At 40.7% G+C, this 23,398-nt stretch overlaps 1 protein-coding gene across 6 annotated transcripts in view; it reads left to right on the top strand.

Annotated features, from left to right (window-relative positions):
* Positions 1–23,398, top strand: part of PTPRM (protein tyrosine phosphatase receptor type M) — a 784,719-nt gene that overhangs the window by 374,175 nt on the left and 387,146 nt on the right. For all 6 annotated transcript variants that reach the window (XM_019797919.2, XM_011222861.3, XM_034642281.1 and 3 more), the window contains exons 6-7: positions 9,351–9,525; positions 14,915–15,208. In XM_019797919.2, coding sequence (XP_019653478.1) covers positions 9,351–9,525; positions 14,915–15,208 — 469 coding nt within the window. The remainder of the gene's footprint in view (positions 1–9,350; positions 9,526–14,914; positions 15,209–23,398) is intronic.

Below are 23,398 nucleotides of genomic sequence, written 5' to 3'. Positions count from 1 at the left end.
CCTGAAGCTGACATATACTCAGGTCAGTGGCAGCCTAATGCTGCATCCCTTGCCCACATTCCTGCCCTCATTTCATCCCATCATGTGGGCAGTTTCTCATCTCAGCCTCACTGGAAGGGTGAGTACAGAACAGTAAGTGATTCTGAGGGAGAGACCACATTCACATAACTTTTACTACACATATTGCTGTAATTGTGGTGTGTTATTAGTCATTGTTATTAATCTCTTACTGTACCTAATTTATAAATCAAACTTTATTATAGGTGTGTATGTATGTGTAGGAGGAAAGATAGTATATTTAGGGTTCAGTACTATCTGTGGTTTCAGGCATGCACTGGGGTGTTGGAACACACCCCCAGGAAATAAGGGGGGAACGGCTGAATCCCCCCGTTTTTCTTAGTCACTTTTCCCTCTTTCTTTTATTCTTCCTATCTTCACACTTTCCTCTCCTGTTGCTCTCCTGCCTCGTTGAGACTTTTGTAGTTTGTTCTCCACTCATTTGGTTCACGTTGTGTGACGCCTCGATATTCGCCAGTCTTTAGGCAACTGTTCCACTTGCATTTTCAAAGTGGGATTTTTCTGCCTGTATGAAATTACTGGCGATGCCACAAATGTAAATGATATGTATCAACCTGGGTGATTTATCTTCTAGATATTTTAATATTGCCATGCGTCCCTAGTTCTAAATATACATTTTAGCATAAATGCATGTTCTTCAGTTAAATTATCTTAAGCACACTTAATCTTATTTAGTTTGGTTTATCTATTCCATTCTTAGAAATAGCCACTTATGTATACTGAATATGTGAATTTCAAGGAATATCCTTGTCTTGTGGGAGGGGGTTAGTGTAGACTGCGTCTCAGAATATTACAGGGAATTTATCATTCTTGAAAATATTAAAAATGGGATTCATTTTAATTTCAAAATTCTATCTGGTAGGAGAATAACTGAATTTGTACTGTGGAAGCCACACAGTACCACAAAAATAAATATAATTTTTTTTCTCAATATTTGCTCTTTTACCCAAGATAAGCTGAGGGTTTTTTCCCCCTACTTTATACTGTTTTGGAAATATTGTAAGAAAAGATCAGTGATTCAGGCCAGTTCTCTATCCTATTTGATCTGTTTGTAATATCTGAAAGGAGTTGGAAAATAACTTGATTTTAGGAGCCATCAGAACTCTCGTTAAAAAATAATTTTTTTAAGATTTTATTTATTTATTCATGAGAGACAGAGGCAGAGGGAGAAGCGGGCTCCCCACTGAACAGGGAGCCCGATGCGGGGCTTGATCCCAGGACCCCGGGATCATGACCTGAGCCGAAGGCAGACGCTGAACCATCTGAGCCACCCAGGCACCCTGTAAAAACAGTTCTTATAAATAGATAATTAACTCTCTTAAAGCTTTTTATGTTATTCATCAAAAAAAAAACCTTAAAATTTTTCATTCCCTTTAAACCAATAATTTTAGGAGTACAAATTGTCCTAACATAATTTATGATAGTAAAACATGTAAATAATTTCAATGTATAGTGATAAAGAAATATATACATAAATAATGGCTATAGCTATAAAGTGGGAAACATTAAAAAGCATGTTTTTTGAAACCATCTAAGATAGGTTATGAAAATGTCTGTAGATTTCACAGAGATAACACACACACACACACAACAACCACCATTTCAAATTTTATTTAAATGAAAATAATGCATCAGAAAAAAGTAAATGAAAATACCTTAAAATATTTACAATATTTATCTTTGAGTGGATTATGTCTAGTTTTCTAAATGGCTATATTTTTTATATTTTTATATTTAAAATAAGTTTCTACAGTAAACCTTAGATTTTAAAAATCCATGGCTCTTTTTATTGTCCTTAAGAATCTATTTTGTGTGGGTCTGCCCTGTGCCGGATGTCTCTGGTGGCTTGTGGACATCTACGATGCCCTGCCCTCCTCATTGCGTGTTGGCTACCCCCCCACCCCGGTTGAAAAGAGCCCTCCTCTCTTGCTTTCCTCTTCTGCCCCTGCTTGGACGTAGCAGGTCGGCTTTGCATCTCTCCTTCTATTCTCCATTCAACTCAGCAAGTCCATTTTACCTATTTTTTGCAATCATTTTTAACCTGCACTCCAGATTATTTTAGGACAGTCTTCAAATAAAGGTGCAAAAGCTGGAGTTTATGCTGTTGAGCTGTAGTAGGTAGTGATGATGTAATATGCATAAAATGAAGTTTGCCATTTTGACCATGTGCAACAGTACAGTTCAGTGGTTAAGTACATTCACAATGTGATGTAACCGTTCCCACTATTTATTTCCAAAACTTTTCTATCACCTGAAACAAAATCTATTAAGAAATAACTCCTATTCCCTCTCCCCCACCCCTGGTAACCTTCATTCTACTTTCTGTCTCTATGAATTTGCTCATTCTAGATCCCTCATATAAGTGGAATTATACCATAGTTGTCCATTGTGACTAGTGTATTCACCTAACATGATGTGGTCAAGGTTTGTCCATGTTGTGGCATGTGTCTGAATTTCCTTCCTTTTTAAGGCTAAAGGATATTCCATTGCCTGTACAGGCCACCTTTTGTTTATCCATCCAGCCATCAATGGACACTTAGGTTGTAGTCCACCTTTTGGTTATTGTGAATAATGCTGCTGTGAACATTGGCATATAAGTATGTCTTTGAGTACCTGTTTTCAATTCTTTTGGTTTATATTTAGAAGTAGAATTACTGAATAATACGATAATTCTGTTTAGCTTTTTGAGGTCTTGCCAGAATGTTTTCCACAGCGACTGCATCATTTTATAATCCCACCAGCAATGTGCAGGGTTCCCATGTCTCTAAATCCTTGACAACTTGTTATTTTTTTAAAAGATTTTATTTATTTATGTGACAGAGAAACAGCCAGTGAGAGAGGGAACACAAGCAGGGGGAGTGGAAGAAGCAGGCTCCTAGCGGAGGAGCCTGATGTGGGGCTCGATCCCAGGACTCTGGGATCACACCCTGAGCCGAAGGCAGACGCTTAACGACTGTGCTACCCAGGCACCCTGACAACTTGTTATTTTTAATTTTTAATTTTTTTTTGGATGATAGCCATCCTGCTGGATGTACAGTGGTATTTCATTGTGGTTTTGACATGTATTTCCCTATTGACCAAAGATGTTGAGCATCTTTGCATATACTCATAAGCCATGTGTATATCTTCTTTGGGGGAAATGTCTTTAATTTCTTTGCCCATTAAAAAAAAATTGAGTATCATTGACACATGTTACATTAGTTCCAGGTGTACAACATAGTGATTCAACTTCTCTATACGTAATGCTGTGCTCACCACAAGTGTACCTACCATCTGTCACCACACAACGCTATTCCAATATCATTGATTGTATTCTCTATGTTGTGCCTTTTATTCCCTTGACTTACTCATTCCATAACTGTAAGGCCGTATCTCCCACTCCCCTTCATCCATTTTGTCCCTCTCTCTACCTCCTTCCCTCTGACAGCTGTCAGTTCTCTGTATTTATGGGTCTGATTCTGCCGTTTGTTTGTTTATTCATTGTTTTGTCATTTAGATTCCATATGTGAATGAAATCATATGGTATTTGTCTTTCTCTGACTTATTTCACTTAGCATAATGTCCTCTAAGTTCATCCATGTTGTCATAGATCCTTTGCCCATTTTTAAATTGGATTGTTTGTTTCTTGTTGTTGCTTTTGGTTGAAGGACTTCTTTATATATTCAAGATCTTAATCCCTATCATATATATGATTGTGAATATTTTCTTCCACTCTCCATTGTTTTAATCTCCTTTGATGTACAAAGTTTTTAATTTTGATAGTCTAGTCTGTTTTTGTCTTCTGTTGCCTGTGATTTTGGTATCTGATTTAAGAAATCAGTTCCGAATCTAACATCATGAAGGTTTTCCCTATGTTATTCTTCTAAGATACTTAAAAGTTTTAGATCTTAATTTTAGATATTTGATCTGTTTTAAGTTAATTTTTGTATGGAGTGAAAGATAAGGGCCCAACTTTATTCTTTTGCCTGGATATCCAATTTTCCCAATACCAATTGCTGAAGACTGTCATTTCCCCGTTGAGTGGTCTGGGCACCCTTGTCGAAAATCCACTGACCATGTATGTAAGGGTTTGTTTCTGGGCTCCCTACTCTGTTCCATTGTGTATCTGTCCTTATGCTAGTGCCATGCTGTACTTTTGATTACTGTAGCTTTGTAGCAAGTTTTGAAGTTGAAAAGTATGAGTCTTTCAACTTTGTTCTTTTGTTTCGTCTACAGTGATGACCTGTGAATAGAACTTTTGCTAGCCCTTGAGACCTAAACCTATCTTAAGATGTGCTTGTAGCTCTGACAAATCAGGGTGCAGGACTGCTGAACATCTGTGAAAAACCACAGGCTTTTTCATTATCCTGATGGTCACTATATCAGTGTCCTATTGCTTCTTTAACAAATTACCAAAGATGTAGTTCTAGAAGTCAGAAGTCCTCATATAAGGTGATGGCAAGGCTGGTTCCTCCTGGAACATGTAGGGGAGAATCTGTCCCTTACCTTTCGTAGCTTGTTGGAGACCTCCTTCATTTCTTGGCTCATGATCCCTTCCTCCTTTTTCAAAATGCATCACTCCAGCCTTTGTTTCTGTGGTCACATTTCCTTCTTCTGCATTTGACTCTCTTACCTTGTGATTCCATTGGGCCCATCTGGATAATTTAGTATTCGGGGATACTAGGATAATTGTCCCTTCTCCAAATTCTTATTTTATTTTATTTTATTTTATTTTATTTTAATTTTTTTAAAGATTTTATTTATTTATTCGACAGAGATAGAGACAGCCAGCGAGAGAGGGAACACAAGCAGGGGGAGTGGGAGAGGAAGAAGCAGGCTCCCAGCAGAGGAGCCTGATGTGGGGCTCGATCCCATAACGCCGGGATCACGCCCTGAGCCGAAGGCAGACGCTTAACCGCTGTGCCACCCAGGCGCCCCCAAATTCTTATTTTAATCACATCTGCAAACTTCCTTTTGCTATGCATAGAAAGCACATTCACAAGTTCTGGGAACTAGGCAGTAGACATCTTTGGGGACTATTATTCTGCCTACCTCAATCATGATGAGTGGGCATGTTGCTGACAGAGGGACATGAAGAATCTCTGAAACATCTTTATTTTCCGTATTGGTCTCCCTTGTAAATAAGGACCAGTTACCCAGTTTTAGGACCTGGAGAATAAATCTATTAATTTAGCAGCTTCTATTTCTGGTCTACCTATGGAGCATTGTTTCATTGGAACATTAGAACTGGGACTATGATTTTTAGAGTCAGCAAATATTTATTGAGTTTTATTTCTTGTGCACTCATGTGCACCCCCCGTTGAATAAGATCTGTTTCTTGACTGTGAAGACATTCTAGTCTCCTACAAAAGGAAGGTGTTACTGCTATACAACACACATTTTATCCATTGTAGCTTCTAAATATTTTTAGAATCCTAAATTTCTTTAGAATCCTTTCCTCCCTCTCTCTCATCCCTCTTTGTGTCACTTGTTGATTTCTTAAAAAAAAAAAAAAAAACAATTACCAATTTCCCTTGACATCAGTTGGGATCCCACATTTTTTCCTTCAGTCTGTTACTGTTCCCATAGACGTGCTCATGTCACCGTTTTACCTAAAATATTTACATTCCTGGCATCAGGGTAAACTATAATCCTCATATTCCTTGGTGTGGCCATATTATGCTTATCCTTCTAGCCTCATCACCTGCCATTCCAGACGCGCTTTGTTCTAGCTGCATGGAGTCAGTTGTACTTCCTATATCGTTCCATGCTCTCTTGGCTCTTGACTTTTGCAAAGCTCTCCTCACTCACTGGGCTCTATTTCTCCTCCTTCCCTGCCTGAGAAACTCCTGTGCATCCCGCAGCCTGGCCTCAAGTAGTGCTTTCTAGAAGGCTGCCCCAACCTCACACCCTTCTCCAATGTGGACCCCTTTTCCTAGGTTTGCTGTGTTATGCAGTTTATTACTCTGTACTCTAAACATTGCCTTACTTGGCAGTTTTTCTCACCAGACTGTAAATTTGGTTAGGTAAGGGATCTTTTAATTCCATTCTACCTGTAATTAATACAGTGCCTGCCTCAGAGATTTTTACTAAGTGTTGGCTAAATGAATCCTTGGATCCATGTACCGTTGAGTGATTTAATACAAAATGACCTGCAGATTTGAGCAAGAGCTATGATTTGGTATGGATCCTAAGCTAAAAGTATGATTAGTTAGCACTTGGGTTCTCTTTCCTATGTACTATTTCTCTTGAAGAAACTGAGTCTAATTTTCTGTGTGACTCAGTACGTGGGATTCAAAAAGAAAGCCCCAGTCCTGAGAGTTGATGTATTAGAGTCGTGTGGAGTTGTTAGTTTGAAGCGGTTTATTTTAAACAATCAATCTCTGGCATGGAGACCACAACTATGAAATAATACTCCTCTCAACATATGTATAAATCCAGAACAGAGGCTTTCTTAAACTTGAGAGCCCTCACCGCAGCCTTGAATGGCCGTGATGATCAGTAAGTACACGCTTCCAAATTCTTTCGAATGAACATTCTTTTGAAGTAGGTATATTCTAGTAGGAAAAATACTACAGGATTACCATAGAAGCATATTCTTACAAGATTCATGCCACAAGTGAGTAAATAAATGAGTAGATAGCCTTTTTTTTGTTGCTGCTATTAATAAAACAGATACAGATATGAAATCTGCCTTTATTTTTTTTTCGTATTACAAATTTGTATTATTTAATTTCAACTGAGCTTTCACTGCTGCTTGGCAAATGTTCTTTTTTTAAATTTTATTATTCACATATATTATTTGTCTTTTTCCAAACTAAAAATAAAACAACAAATCTAATCTCCAAGTTTGAAAAAAAAAAAAAGCCCTAAAGAAAGGTTGCTNGACTGATGAATCACAGACTTGTACCCCTAACTGCATTTTATAGAGTTAGTAGATCTGAGGTTACTCCTAGTGGTAGAGTTGGATTGTTTATTTATTTACGACAAAGGTTGGGAGACTACAGAGAGGAATGCCGTCCCCCGTTGTATTAATTAATAATGCCAGACTAATTCTATTTCGTTTCGTTTTCCTAACTCCTTGGTGTACTCTGTCCGACCAAATTTAGGGGATTTACTAAAAACCAGGACCGACATAAGACATGTAAGGTATCTGTGGAACTTCATACTCTGAACTGTAACTTTTTAAGCTATTAACAAAGCTGCTGTGATGGAAAGCACTAAAGGTGATGGTGGAACTCTTCTTCCCCACTCCCGATGTTTCCTTCCCTGCGGCAGGAACTGTACCAGTGCAGCACTCTGATGCCTGTTCTCTGCTCAAGCGGGAGCTGCCTGGGAAGGAAGCTGTGAGCATGCACAGCCCAGCCCCTTCTTTGGGAGCTAACTCCCTGTAGGAGCCCTGTTCTTCCATCCTGTGAGTTTTGCAGCAGCACCCAACATATGGGAGGCCTCTGTGCTTTTCTAAGGTGGCCTGTGGCCGGGTGGGTGAGTCTGTTTAATTCTGTGATTCAGTATTAGCAAGCCCATTGTTTGCATTTCAGCCATATTCTGTAATACCAGGTTCACAGGTAATAAAAGTGGTACTTTGACAGCCTGTCCGCCTTCCTCCTTGACCTCATCGCTCAGTTGGTCCAGAAATTGGGTAGGGATGTGTGGTGCCAGTCATTAAGCCTTTGTGTCTATCTTTCAATTCTCACAACTGCCCTGCAAGTGAGTTGTATTATCTTGTTGCAGATGAAGGAAGGGAGGCTCTAAGAAGGTAAATCACTTTGAAGTTAGCTTTGGCACCCTGGTCAACCTGATTCCAAATTCATGTCCATTAGGGCATACTGCCAAAAAAAAAAAAAAATCACAGATAAAAGCTTTTAAAAGACATTGCATAGTATGAATCACCGAGTAATATAGATGAGTTTTATTATGTGTAGCTTAGCATTTTCATACTCGTACATAAAAACACTGTAATGGAGCCTGAAAGTCCCTGGTTTCGTAGGTGCTTCCTTCCCTCCCTGGTTCCACTGGCTGCCTTCATTTCGTCCAAGGCTTTCAGTTCTCTCTGACCATCTTGGGCTTCCTGCTGGGTCTCCACCCACTAGACAGAATGCCCCTCCTCTCCAACCCTCTCCCTTTGCCTGGTTAGCTCCTCCTCGCCCTTCAGATCTCAGCTCACTTCCTCAGATTGGCCTCCCGCAGCTGCCATATCTAAAGATGGCGATTTCTGCCAGCCATCTGATCTGTCCCTTTCCCACCCTGGCCATCACTTGTCATTCTGTGTTTATTTCCAGCCTAGACTTCCCACTAATTGAAGTGCCATGGGCACCATAAATGTTCTTCTGTCATTCCCCACTGTGAGCCTCGTGTCTTAACACAGTTGATGGCACCTGGTTGGCACCCAAAATGGATTCTGAGTGAACAAAGTGCTTGGCATCATGCATTAGCCGTAGGGTCTGTGCCCATTATCTTTTACTCAGTGCTTGCAAATGACATATTAAAGATAGCCTCTTTCCTAGGAATTGTAAACAGCTATTAAGAACTAAAATCTGTAGCCTTATGAGACTCTAAACTATAGGAAGCATAGAATGGATTTCAAAGGCTACAGAGCTAAAGACGTACTTAATGTGTTGAGGGTGGTGTAAGACAAAGCTGCTGTAGGGAGGGACCTCCTTTATGTGGTTTTGAAACTCTGGGATGGGGAACAAACTTCTCTTGTAGCATTTCAGTATCAGGTAGTATTAAGCATCTACGTGGTTTTTGTATCCTGGAAGAACATCATAAAGCTTAGAATAGTCCATCAGACCTGTTCGGTAACGAATATGTTAATACCTACTTATGTCTTTAATGTAATTCTTAATAAATTATTTATTTGTTCGTAGATAAAATGAGGTCAGCCATAGGGTAGTGTGTGAATTAATTTTGTTTCCAGCCAAGCATAAAAACACAAGATAAAGTGGCATGAAAATACCAAATGGTGATCGTTTGGGAGTCAAATAAAGAATTTTTCCATACGCATTTTTCTACTCCTGGTGAGCTCACTTAACATAATTAATATCTTGAAGGGGCAAAGGCAAGACATTTCTGCACACTTAATTTTGCATCCCTCAATCTTGAAAGTGTTGATCATGGCAGAATTTCAGTTTCCCGGCCAGCTGTTCCCCTCCAACTAGTGCCCCTGGGTAATAAACCACGGAACCCAGATCCACGTGGAAAGAACACGGATAATATGCCACCACATGTCTCACTGGTTCGATATGACAGCTGATATTGTCTCTTTTTGTCCCCCCCCCCCTTTTATACAGGGCATTGATGTGCGCGATGCTCCTCTCAAGGAAATAAAGGTGACTAGTTCCCGGCGATTCATAGCTTCCTTTAATGTCGTGAATACAACAAAACGAGACGCTGGGAAGTACCGCTGCATGATTCGCACCGAAGGAGGTGTTGGGATATCAAACTATGCGGAATTGGTAGTTAAAGGTACTTAACGTATTTTTATACCCCTAAATAGTCTATTAAAATAGACATGTCAGATGGTTGTGAGTTCATTATTTGTTTAAAGCGAAAACTCATCCTTGTCTATTTCCGAACAGTAGCTTGGTGACAGGCTATATTGATGGATTGCATTTTAAGTACAAATTTTGCACGTGAACGATATTTTTGAAGAATGTATTTCATTTATGTTGGTTTAGTTGCATACAAAAGCACTGAATGTGCTCTTGGCAAGTTCTTCTGCCAACTCTGTATACAGAGATTACAACCTATAAATTTTTTTAAGGAATGAATTTTTTTTTTACTGATAGAAAATCACTTAAAATGCAAATATTCACCAGCCAGGGTGTTTATGATAGCAGGGTGGTTAATAAAATGAAGCAATGCTGGTATAAAAATGCTCAGCCATATCACACAAGCCATATTGATAATACTGAGTTAACATTCATAATGTCGCAGTTAGGTTCCATTACTATATTTTGCATGACTGAAAATTGAGTCATTATATTCAGGGAGGTGGGATGTGAGGGGTGAAAAAAAAGAGGGGAAATAAGTTTCCATTTCTGGTCTAATGCTTGTTTTTTTGTGGGCTGAGGAGTTTATGGTATTAAACTGCTAGGGCAATTCCTGGTCCCAGACAGAATAACTTGGACTTCTAGAAGTACTGTGAGGCATTTTTAGATGATTTGTGGCAGGCCATTGCTGTTTTGTCCTAGGAGAACAGAATGATGCCTATTTTTGAAAATTTTCCCCCTGTATTTGTTAAATATGAAACATAAAGCTGATATCCTTTGGATGGGTTCTTCCTTATATGAGCAAATTTCTCTGTGCAAGCAGTTTTAAAGACCACGGGGTTCAGACTCCAGAGCTAGCTATGTGGGCACGGGCCAAGGGCTTGCCCCCTCTGTGCTTCTGTTTCCTCATGTCTAAAATAGGCATGAATAATGTCGCCTACACCGTCCGGTGATCAGGAAGGTCAGGCGCAAAAAGTACATGAGCGGCACTTAGAATAGCATACGGCGTAAGCAGCCAGCACCTGTTACGGCCATGATGGGGAAGAGAGCGGGAGAGTCACCCTCTGCTCCTGTACATCAGGGAGCTTCATTTAGGCACGTTTGTCACTGCCCTCTTTCCGAATTTTAAAACCTAAATGCCTGCCCCGCTATACTTCCCTGCCCCCACCCCACCTATATTAAATGAAAATCTCTGAGGGCACAGCCTCTGTTATAAAATCTACAGGCGATTTTGGCATATTGCCTCTGTTGTGAAATCCCTGCTGCCATGTTAGTTACTCCTGGCTTATGAGAGAAATATTTATCGGTGAGCCTGCCCCCCAGCAGCAATGACTGATGTTACATACGGTGAAATATCTACTCCGCTAATATATTTTGCCACAGCAGATTCTCAGGAATTTTTGTTTGTGGTGAAACTTCAGGGGGCCTGGTTGGACTTGAGTTCAGGTTTAGTAGCTGTGAGAAAGCTAACTCTTCACAGGAACGCACACCGTGTCTGCAGAAGGCTCTCTGGGAAGCGCGGAGTCGCAGAGTAGAAAATGGGCACCGTTTACCAACAAATCCAGGAAAGCAGCAGCCTCAGTGTTCCGTGGCTGAGTTCTTTATTATCATTATTAGTACTTAATGTTCCTCCCGGCTCAGTTCTCTGTGATCGTGTTCCATTTTCTGATTGATAGTCACTACAGCGTTTCGCTCTGACCAGCCCCGTTCTTGAGGCATCGTGCTTCATTATCAGGAGAATGTAAATCTAGGAACCTTCCTAAAAATGGCCTCTGTGGAAAAGTTCATTTGTTGGGTGGCGTCAGTAAATCATAAATTTCTAGTCTTCCAGCACAAACGTGCGCACAAAGAATGAATGGGTTGTGATTCACATTTACGCAGCACATTTTCCTGTCTGAGGACGGCATACTGGTAGCTTGGCTCATTGTGATAAAAATGTCCAGGCCCCTCTTTTCATCTCTGCACACGACCAGAGCCGGGGACGGCTGGCTTGCAGTTGTGGCTCAAATCTGAAATTTGACTTTTCCTCCATTTATAATATTATGGCCATATTTTTCATATCATTTATATTTTAAAGTGAGATAACATGCTGAATTATACTAGCATGTTATACTTAATAAAGTATTACCTTGAGATAATTACTTTAAAATATGCAGTGACACTTTTGAGGCCGCTTGTGTATAATTTAACTCCTTTTTATATGCATGTAATATTTGGAGTGTTGATCTTCTAAAAATGGGAAAAACTAATGTCTGTAGAGTTTGTAATTTTCTTAAGTTCACATACTGATTTGGCACCAGCCCCCCTAAAGAAACCCACATCACTTTTTAACTGTCACTCCTATCTTATTCATGTTTACCACTGGTTTTAATAATCTGGGACATAAAAACGCTTTCATAGAATCTCCACAATTCGTGTATATATGCATGTATATCAATATCATTTAATTATGTGAGACTGTGTTAGGCATTCACAAATGTTTATCATTAGATACATGTTCACATATCTGTACGTGTATAAATTCTTTCATTGCTGATTTGGTTTAGAATTATAGTTGACCCTTGAACAACGCAAGAGTTAGAGGTGTCAACCCCTGCATAGTGAAAAATCTACATATAGCTTTTGACTCCCCAGAAACTTAACTCCTAACCTGTTGTTGACCGGAATGCTTACCGATAACATAAGCAGTCAATTAACACACATTTTGTTTTGTTTTGTTTTTGTTTTTGTTTGTAAGATTTTGTTTATTTATTTGACAGAGAAAAACAGCAAGAGAAGGAACACAAACAAGGGGAGAGGGAGAGGGAGAAGCAGGCTTCCTGCTGAGCAGGGAGCCCAATGTGGGGCTCGATCCCAGGACGTTGGGATCATGACCTGAGCCGAAGGCAGACGCTTAACGGCTGAGCCACCCAGGTGCCCCATAACACACATTTTGTATACATATTATATACTGTATTCTTTTACAGTAACCTAGAGAAAAGAAAATGTTAATAAAATCATGAGGAAGAGGAAATACATTTACAGTACTGCAAAAACTCCGTGCATAAGGGGGCCCATGCAGTTCAAACCGTGTTGTTCAAGGGTCAAATATACTTTAATCATGAACTTTCACTTGAATCATGTATTTTAATTTTCTTTCTATCACTTAGTAGGGGTGGAATTCCTTCCTTCCTTTCTTCCTTTGGGAAAAATTATTCAAAATTTAAATATTTAAATATTTTAATATTTAAATATTGACTTATTCTTGTATGGATTCTTCCAGCAACCCAAAAGTCCCTTGGAATGTCTATTGCAATTGTTCCAGGTTCTAGTGGAATCTTTCATTTGATTGCACATATTTGATACTTTCCCTCATGGGGAATTAATAGAGAAAACGGTCTCAGGTCAAGCAAGCATTAAAGTCATGTCTATTTTAGGATACTAGTAACAATATCCTAAATGAATTGGTGTGCTCACTAACCTTCGTGGCCTTGCCCCTGAGTTGTATTTTGAATGGCAGTTCAGCAACCCTTGCTAGCATTTGCAACTTCAAAGTAATTAACTGCGCTTTCAGCCTGGCTACATAACTGCCTTAGGATATACCATTAAAGGCCCATTTCATGTCTCGGTTCAAGGAATCGCCTAATGATATAAACTGATGTTAAATCATGATGAGTTGAGTAAGAACTGTTTAAAGAAATGAAGAGCTAGCACAAAGTTGTAGTTTATAAACAATAGGAACAATATTTTAGTAAGTTTACATGAATTTTGTAGTCTTTCAAATACAATTCATCCTTTAGTGTTTATTTTGACTCTGTCTACTGAGATTTCCCAGCTATCGTTGAAAGTCAGTAAGATTCATCACACCTTGAATACAGAATAAGAACAAAGACACCCCCACCCAACAAAGAGAACTGTTGCTATTGGTATCTTAGTCTAGGGGTCCACCAGGTATCATCTCAAGGGCCAAGGTCAGATGGTCCTAGCTGCCATGAGATCCCTTTCAGCAGGAAACAGGACCGTGATCAGTTGATTGCTGCAGAGCTGACAGAATTTGCAGATACGAGCCAGCATATGCCAGCAACAGAACATAGCAGGTTTTATTTTTTGTGCATTCAGATATGCTAACTGAGGAGTTGAAACACATACACACACACAGCCCAGAAAGACACAAACCACCTGTGGAAACATGCCTGAAAAAAAAAATCAGAAAGGGAGCCAAACCATAAAAGACACTGAACTCTAGGAAACAAACTGAGGGTTGCAGGAGGGGAGGTTGGGGCATGGGGTAGCTGGGTGATGGGCCTTAAGAAGGGCACCTGATGGAATGAGCACTGGTTGTTACATGCAGCTGATGAATCACTAAATTCCACCTCTGAAACAAAAAAAAAAAGTCACTAGATCTTACAATTTTTTTTCCTCAGATGGAAATTCATGAAGATAGAAATACGCTATTGTGCACAGTTATCTCCTTTCCCAGTATCATGTACAGCGACATCGGGCATATAGGGTCCTTCACCTGGTGCCTGGCAAGCCGTTCTACCAACACCTTACTGCTAGACGGGGCAACTATTTAAAACAAGATTGTCTCTTTCTCCCTTCTCAGTGATGTAGAAAAAGAGTCCGTCTCAGGTTTTAAACAATGAAAGAGACTTTCTTAGTCTTAAAGAGTATTTCATTGATTGCTTAGAATTTTACCAAGCTGGGCATGGCTTGCACTTTGTTTTAGAGCTTCTCTTTCTACTCACTGCTTTCATAAGACTCATACTGGAGACTCCTTGCACAGCAGCAGGGGTGGGCTTTATTATCCAGACGTCTTAGTTCTCCTGTGGCTTAATGAGTCCACTGGGATGGTGTTTTGGGCAACAAGTCATCCTGGAAATGCATTTATGATGAGAGAAACTATAATTCTGGCCATGTTTTAAAACTGATGACATCTGTGGAATAATAAATATAAGGAAACTGAATTTAATGAGATAGATAACCAGCACCTGTGATGATTTAGAAGCCAATCTCAATTAGGAAGTGGGCAATAAAGTGCCTCGTGGAGCTTAAGTACTACCATCGAGAGAACTTTAGCAAGTTACTTTTAGTGGGGAAAAAAAGTCCTTTGAGCCTGAGAAAAATGAGTTGTGTCCTAAAACAAACTGGGGGTATCCCTACTTGAGCAAGCTTAGGTTTGAAAGATGGTTTATTTCACAAATTTGAACATTGTGAAAGTCTTCACCAGTATGCTTTTTCTTAATAACATCAACAAAACCATTCTCTTCACTTCATTCCTGACATGCTCACGACTTCTGTATTTTAATAATTGGTGTATGTTGAGCTGGTTTAAAACAGAAGAGCAACGTGTCTGAAAGAGGACTCTCTGATTTGCCTTCCAGAGCCCCCCGTTCCCATCGCTCCACCTCAGCTGGCCTCTGTGGGGGCAACCTACCTCTGGATTCAACTCAACGCCAACTCCATCAATGGGGACGGGCCCATTGTGGCCCGAGAGGTGGAGTACTGCACGGCAAGCGGGAGCTGGAACGACCGACAGCCGGTGGACTCCACGAGTTACAAAATCGGGCACCTCGACCCAGACACGGAGTACGAGATCAGTGTGCTGCTCACCAGGCCGGGCGAGGGCGGCACTGGGTCTCCTGGGCCAGCTCTCAGAACCAGAACCAAGTGTGCCGGTGAGTAAGGGACACCCCGGGCGAGTCGGTACCGTCTTTCTGGGTGTTGACGTGCAGCATGGTGTTTATTGGGTGGTTAATACGCTTCCCCAGCTCTGTCAGCATCCTGCACGGGAACGAATAATTCCCTTCGCCTCTGGACCGTAGCCTGCCAGCCTGTGGGCTTTGGGACCTCAAGGCTTGGTATCTTCAGGTAACCTCTACCTCCTTTTTTACCATTTTTATTTACGCTATCCTGTGAGTATCATCTAGTTGGTACAGGAATTCTCCCTACAGTTGACAGACACTGTCTCCTTTAATGATGTCTGCGTATAGGTCAGATCCTCTCACCCTGGTCCCCTTGTTTTATGTTCACCGTTAATGTGCTTTTAGCCTGGAGGGGCATTGGAATAATAGATTCTATCCTAGAGATAGCTTTAAAGCTGTGTTTTTATTGATGGATATTTAATGGAGGGGCTGCTCGCCAATGACATGGGGCCCATTTGTAAAATAAGCCAGGGTGATTTGTGGGCCGCCTGCCGTCTTCAAGTTGAGATTATAAAGTTCTAATTGACTGTGCTGAACCCTGTTCACAGCTTAAATAAAGTAGGGTTGATGGAGGGAGAAATGTAGCGTCTTATAAAAATCAAAACCTAAAGAAAAGCTCCCAGACAGGCGATAGTGCTGTGTCTGTATGCCTACTTCTCTGCTAGGGAAGTAGAGAGAAATAATATATTGGGACACTCAAGCGTTCTTTCCTCAGTTACGTGAAGAATCTCTGCATTGGATGGTGGGCTGAGGGGAGGCGATTCAGTAAATTTTTATGGAATTAATTGATTCTGCAGATAGCGTTACTTAAGTAGACACAGCCATATGTGTCATTTCTTTTTTAAGTTTTGAAAGTTCTCAAAGCACAGTCTGGCCCTGGCTGGTAGGAGAAATGATGAAAGCTGAACAGCTGTAGATGTTCCATTTTCCTTTGTAATAGGTTGTATATTGCTTCCGCAAGTTCAGCACTCGTGGGCAAAGTCTGTTCTTGAGGTGGTGGTGGTGCTGAATTTCATAGAACAGCCACCTTCTGGGGATGAGTGCTGGGCCGGTTCTAGCCACCCCTGCGTCTGTTTTGCTGCCCCACCGCCGGCTGTGGGGTCCCTGGAGCGAACTGCGGCTCTGGACTGGCCCTTCACACAGCCTGGGCTGCTGGGCCCAAGGAGAAAGGAGTTTGAAAATGCTTTCTCTTCCTCACGTCTCCAAACGATGGCATCTCCTCTCTCTCTGTAGTTGAATCAAACTGTCTTTCTTTTTTGTGAAATAATTTCTGATATGATCCCATCTGTTTCAGGGCAAACAATAGTGATGTATAACACCAGATACATCATTTCACAGTAGAGGCATTGCTTTCAAACCTGTGATTGATTTGATAACTGCCTTGTGAAGGCTCCCGGGCAGATGCTGACACCCCCTTATTGTGGGTGGGGACACGGGAGCCCGCAGGACCCTCTGTCCTCCAGGCATGCTCCGTCAGTGGCACGGTTAGTGCTAGTTCACTTCAGTGTGATTTTAAGGAATCCTATTTTGGGCACGACAATATATAGTCTCCCTCTCCGTCCAAAAAAGGGTTAGAATTCCATTGTCTAGACTGGAGAGAGGACGCCATCTGTTTCATTCTCGTCACTAACAACTCCGCCTACTTAATATTTCCTGCCCTGTTCTCCCTTACAGATTTTGTCCTGTCTCTTGGGTTTTCTGCGTGTACATTTCAGCTACTGACACAGCTTTAATATATATTTCCCCTGAATATAATGCTCGGATTTTTTTTATTGCTGCCTGAAGTATAGATGTATAACTCTCAAAGAGACAGCATACCTTTTATCACAGATTGGCAGTATTTTTAAAGATATTAAAACCAATTTTGAACTGATATTTGCATTCCAACACTACGCCTTCAGAAGTATTCAACCTCACGTAAGCATGGAAGCCTAATGACGAAGCATGCTCTTTCAGTTTTTGCAACCCGAGGTTGACGTGACTCCTGGAGGGTCATGCACGGACCTTGAACACAGTCGAAATAGCTGTGGTTGGACAAGTCAGTCTTAGGAAATAGGAGTGTGTTAGGTTGGAGAGTCAGAGCTAGAAACAAGAGGAGGGAGGCATTGGAGGTGGGTGAGGAGAGTGAAGTCAAATTTCTCTTTACTGTATGAAAAAAAAAAATAGTTTCACTCTTTTTTGACCTGAGGCTTTTGAGAAAAATGAAGATAAGACTGGTGTCTGTGGCTGATGAGCAGTGGGACACGGTGGAAGCGTGAGGTACAAGGAGGGACACAGGGGCTTCAGACTAGAGACTAGAGAGTCTGGGATGGTCCCCACCTGTCACTTGGATGGTTGTGAGCATTTGGGGCTCACAGAGAGCAAGTCATGGAGCTTATAAGCTGAGAGGGCCTCTAAGCATTCTGTGAAGTAGATGGAAATTGTCCTTGGCCAGGCTCGAACAGTGGATGATTCTAATAGGGTGATAGGTAGCAGGAGTAATTGCACATTCATCCTGTGTGGTTTAAAACCCAACAGTACTACTGTGGAATTACAGTAATAAAACTTAGCGGCAGCATATATAAAAGAGATTGAGAATTTGGCTTAAATGCATAGGAATCTACAGTATGACCCATATCACTCTGGACTGTTATTTCCTTACCACCACCCCCCCCACCAGACACACACACACACACACACACACACACACACACACAGCCTACTATAATCTTATGTTGCATAAGAAAGCCAAACACCCATGTTGAAGGAGGTGATAGTCTTATTGTACCAGAGCTAATTAGCCTCCCTATGATTATCACACTGATTTCCACTTCCTGCATTTTAAGAAAGAGAGCACAAAATGGACTATACTCTAGGTATAGCACCCAGGTTAGGAAAGGTTCTGGAACCTTGCTCTACCAATGAGGAATGATGAAAAGAATTTAGAAAGGTGATGGAGGAGAACAGAGGGTCTGTACAAATTTGACAAGCACTGAATCACGAGTAGTGAGTTTCCAGTGGCTGACCCGTTCACGCAGCACCTGACATGCGGAAGGTGATTTCTGTATTCAGAAAGGGTTGAACTGGTTGACCCTTCAGATGTCTTCGACATGAAGGTTCTGTGATTCATGTGTTGTCCTCTTTCTTAGGAGATGATCCGTCGTATGTTTCTGCCCTGAAAGTCTTTGACTTTCATTTTTATTTTATCCTTGTCCGGAAACTCCGTTCTCGTGCTTATCCAGTCCTGCTCTGCCGACCTGTGGAGGGAGGTCTGTGATGACGTTTACAAAAGTCTGAACAGAAAGGGGGGAAATAGTGAGTTTTTAATACTGCTACATAGATTAAATTTGAAGAAATGACTCCTGTTTTGAGATACCCTGCCTGGTTTTTGTGTTAAAGTATCCCTTTTACGAAATGATGATGCTGGAGGGTATAGAGCCACAGTCAGCAGCTGAAAACACAGACTTGGGACCCTGCTGCCAGGGACTGAGCTCTGGCTCTGCCCGGAGCTGTACATGGGACCACAGGAAAACTGCTGATCTTCTCTTGACTTCCGTTGCTTTATCTGTAAAACAGGGCTGATGACAAAAATATATATCTTGGGACACCTGGGTGGCTCAGTCAGTTAAGTGTCTGCCTTCAGCTCAGGTCATGATCTCAGGGTCCTGGGATCGAGTCCCACATTGGGCTCCTTGCTTACTGGGGAGTTTGCTTCTCCTTCTGCCTGCTGCTCCCCCTGCTTGTGCTCTCTCTCTCTCTGTGACAAAATAAATAAATAAAATCTTAAAATATAAATGTATATATATATATATATCTTATAGTGTGGCCATGAAGCCTTACTGAGCTACTGTGTGTAAGGTGCCTAGAACAGAACCTGACATATAGCAAATGGTCAATAAAAGTTAACTGCCATTTAAAAAAAAATATTTTAAGATTTTCAATCAAACTAATTGGATGTTAGCAACCTGATTTCATTGCCCTAGATGTGTTACAAATATTACCTACCTGGTAAATTGAAAATCTGAGGACCAGTTTTATAGTACGGGCTCATAGAATTCTCTGCAGTGGATCACTGCATTCATGACACATGTCATTCTCTCGTTTCTTCTATTAAATCTGTTTCTTTTGGACAAGCTCTCCATTTCCATTTATGTGCTGCACCAGTGAGACCTGTCCTATCGTGTTTTGGTGACACCCATGAAAATATATTTTGCTTCTTGCATTAAAATGGCAAGATCAGTATTTATTGTCCTTCTCTGGGCAATGGAATTGATTTTCATGTGGGGCTAGTAGACACAATCTCATTACCTGGTCTGATTTCTTTCAAGAATTGTATGGTAGCACACTTCCAGAGCTCTTGCTGCTTATGTTTCTGAAAATTATTTTCAAATATATGCACAGGCACTCCACATGTGACCTTTATCAAATCACTTAGCTTCTCTGGTTCTGTCTCCTTATCTTTAAATAAGGGCAGTGACATCTGCCCTGATTGTATCAGAGGTGTTTGTGAAGATCAGGTCAGATATTATCTGTAAAGGGATTTTACAAGTGATAAAATGTTCTGCCTATATGGGGTATTATTTTTAAAAAATGATTATAGTAAGGAGCTAGTTTCAAGATTTACACACATACCCAGGTATTTTTTCTAATTTTGCAGTTCAGCTGTGTAGTCGGGTAACCTCAGAGAGCTGACATTACTTCAGTATCCACTTAAGCAAAATACAATTTAGTTTGTGTTTTCTATTATATCTCATATTCTTACAATTATGTACAGCTGTGTATCATAAGCCACTAAGTGGTAGCTACTTGAAAAAGAGAAATGGGAGATGCTATTAGATTAATTTTCACAGTAGACTCTTTATGTGTTTTATTTTGGGATATTGCTTTTTATGTATCCTAGTTATTGTTTAACTGGGTCTAAGTGACTTGCTAACAACTGGACCCAGGAGTTAAAAGGATGGTGATAAACAAATGACCTAACCATTAAGATCGGTGAGAGTGAAAAGAAAAAAAAGCTGAACTGAAATGTGTTCTTTAGAATTAACATAACTAAAAATCTGGGGGGAAAAAAGAATGATTGTACCTTTAAAAAAATTTACTCATGAGATATTTATCGAACACCCTTATTTCCAAGGCACTGTTCCTGCCTCTGAGGGGAGAGGAACAGGACAAGATCCGCCATTAGAGTTGATCTATTGAGGGAGGAAGTGTGAAAAGAAAAAATATATATATGTGTGTGTGTGTGTGTGTGTGTGTGTGTGTGTGTGTATAGCATCTATGCTATGAGAAATGCTATACAGAAGAGAGAGAATGAAGAGAAGCAGGAGAGTTTTTATTAGGTTATCTTTTATTTTTTATTTGTAAAATCACATAACATAAAATTTACCATTTTAATCATTTCTGAGTGTGCAGTTCAATGCTGTTGAGTACATTCAATCTCTAGAACTAATTTATTTTGCAAAAGTGAAACTCTCTAGCCATACAAATCCCCTATCCCCCTTTTTGCAGGCCCTGCCAACGACCATTCTGCTTTCTGTCTCTATGAATTTAACTACTCGAGGTACCTCATATAAATGGCGCCGTGAAAAATCTGCCCTTTCATTTCATAATGCTCATTCCATTAGCATTATGTCCGTAAGGTTCATTCATATTATAGCATGTGTGATTGTACCTTTTTAATTACTCTGATAATTGTATTGTGTATACTTTGTTTATGTGATTCTTTGTAAACTATTTTGAGACTTTAAGCACCAACTTGGATTTTCAATGAAATTAATAATACTCAATGTATGAAAAAAATGCTTCATTGTTATGACTCGTGGAAATCTTGCCTACTAAAGCAGGTGGTACTGCTGTGCTTTCAGAGAGTCAAAGTACAAATAAGTACCTAAGAACTACTGTGTCAGAAGGGTATAGCCATCCCGCCAATCACTGGATAAAGAGTGATAGAAGAAATTACAGTGCTCTTTATAACGTACCATTCTTCCAGACTAATAAGTGGGTACATTTTATACTTATTTGCACAGAGGTGTGTATTTGTTCTATAGATACCTCATTAGAACCTTTTACGTAATTGTGATAGAAACTTCAAATGAAGCATGAGAGACTATGGACTCTGAGAAACAAACTGAGGGCTTCAGAGGGGAGGGGGGTGGGGGAATGGCATAGGCCGGTGATGGGTAGTAAGGAGGGCACGTATTGCATGGTGCACTGGATGTTATACGCAACTAATGAATCATCGAACTTTACTTCAAAAACCAGGGATGTACTGTATGGTGATTAACATAATATAATAAAAAATATTATAAAAAAATAAAATGTTAACCAACCTTCAAAAAAAAAGGAAACTTCAAATATATGTTACATGAAAATTTATTTTTGTTCTATTCAGTTGCTTTGATAACAGCAATTATAGCTATCTTTTCTGTAGTACCTTCAGTGACACCAGATGTGGGACGTATTTCTCATCTGCTTTGAGTCCCTGCACCTTCCAATGTTCTGCGGTCTGGGAGGGATTGAGTTTGTGTCCAGTCCAGTATGCTGTGTTTTCATGTATCTGCTCTCCTTTGTGATGGCAGTCGGACTGGTGTTGCATGAGAACAAATGTATTTGTGTCTATTTGCTGTCCTGTGCCCTGGCCGTTGACTTTGTGAACACCTTGCATATATGAGCAAGGGGTCAGCAGCCCTGGCCATGGGAATGCTTTGCTGGCTACGGGGCTAGGGTATCATGTTGTCTTTCATCACACACCCTGAGGATGTCTTTAGTGTGCTTTCTACAGTAGCACCCTCTGTCCTACCTGCTCTAGTCTAAGTCTCATGAGATTTAGGTTAATATTGTTTTGAAAATGTTAATTCTCATATTTGCTAAATGTGACACTGGAGAGACTCATTTTAAAAACACGTATGGGCAAAGAGGCACGACAGCTTCTCAGCGAGGGGGCCTTCTGTGAAGCCCACCCTGTATGATCTCTGCATTCCACCGAAGGCCAGCCTCGCTGTGTCTGTTTATTTATTAGTCTTAGTTCTTCCTGGGGGAGAAAAAGAATCATTTTGGTTAGAATGGGGCTGATCTGAAATTAAACCCTGCCAAAACCTGATTTGTTTTTTTTCCCCCCAAATCAAGGATAGTCCGATTTGTCGTTTATGTACAAAACTACCACTGGTGTTACAATATGCATTTGGACTTGCAAGGTTGACCCATGGGCACTCGGGGGCAGGTAGGAGCCTCTCTAAGATCTAAGAATGGTTATTATTCACAGGGAATACAGACCAGAGACTTCACTGAATGGAACATAATTTATTTTTAATTTAAGTTTATTTACCAGGAAAAAATTAAAGCGTTCTAATTCTACTTCTAAAACAGCTCTGCCAAAGGGCATCGTGTTTTTAATGCATTTCCAGCACATTAAACCATTAAGAACCTTTTTTAATTATAAACATTAAAAGGGCATAAAAAGTATCTTCCCTATTAGACTCTAGATGTAAATACATTGCACTGAGTAGCATCCTTGCATTTGGGTAGAGGACAGGAACATTGTAGCAGTGCAACACCTTTTTATTTATAATACATTCAGCACCTTCCTTCCAGGTCCTTATGCCCCAGAGGCTTTATGATACTTACACCTCAAACCCTCCTGCTTTAACACTGGGTCAGCACTCTCCCTGTGTGAACCCAGGGGCGTGGCATCTGAGGGGGGCAGTGCAGGTGCAACTACTCAAGCGGTTTTCTAGGAGAGGTTTGGATGGGGCTCCAGAAAGACCAAACGGGGGTTTTTGCTCTTAGAGTTACCCAGTGACTCTTGAAGTCCCCTGAGAGTTCTCTGGAAGGTGTCAGGCAGGCCCCTTGGCTGTGAAGAATGAGCCTACTAACAGTACATGTAGGCACGATTTGGAAACCTTTGTAGGTGGCTTCCTGTGTAGCTTCGAATAAACTGAGGAGATGGAGAAATTAAGAGAAGGCTCTGGGGATGATCAGTCAATGGCCTTTGCCCTCTCCCAGCTGTGTCTGATGGGCCATTTAACACTGAAAATGAAAATCACAAAACCGGTACAGGTGCATTTTGCACATCTGTCAGTTAGGGGCTTGACCAAGTTCCTTGTTCTAGTGCTCTGCTCTGTCAGCCTGTCAGAGGGGTTTGCTATCTTGGAGAAACATCGGCATTAGCAGTATCAGCCCCTAAGC

Source organism: Ailuropoda melanoleuca, chromosome 14, assembly GCF_002007445.2.
Source record: "Ailuropoda melanoleuca isolate Jingjing chromosome 14, ASM200744v2, whole genome shotgun sequence".
NCBI classification, from domain to species: domain Eukaryota; kingdom Metazoa; phylum Chordata; class Mammalia; order Carnivora; family Ursidae; genus Ailuropoda; species Ailuropoda melanoleuca.
The sequence above is the reverse complement of the archived record's forward strand: the minus strand, read 5'-3'. Positions and strand labels throughout refer to the sequence as shown.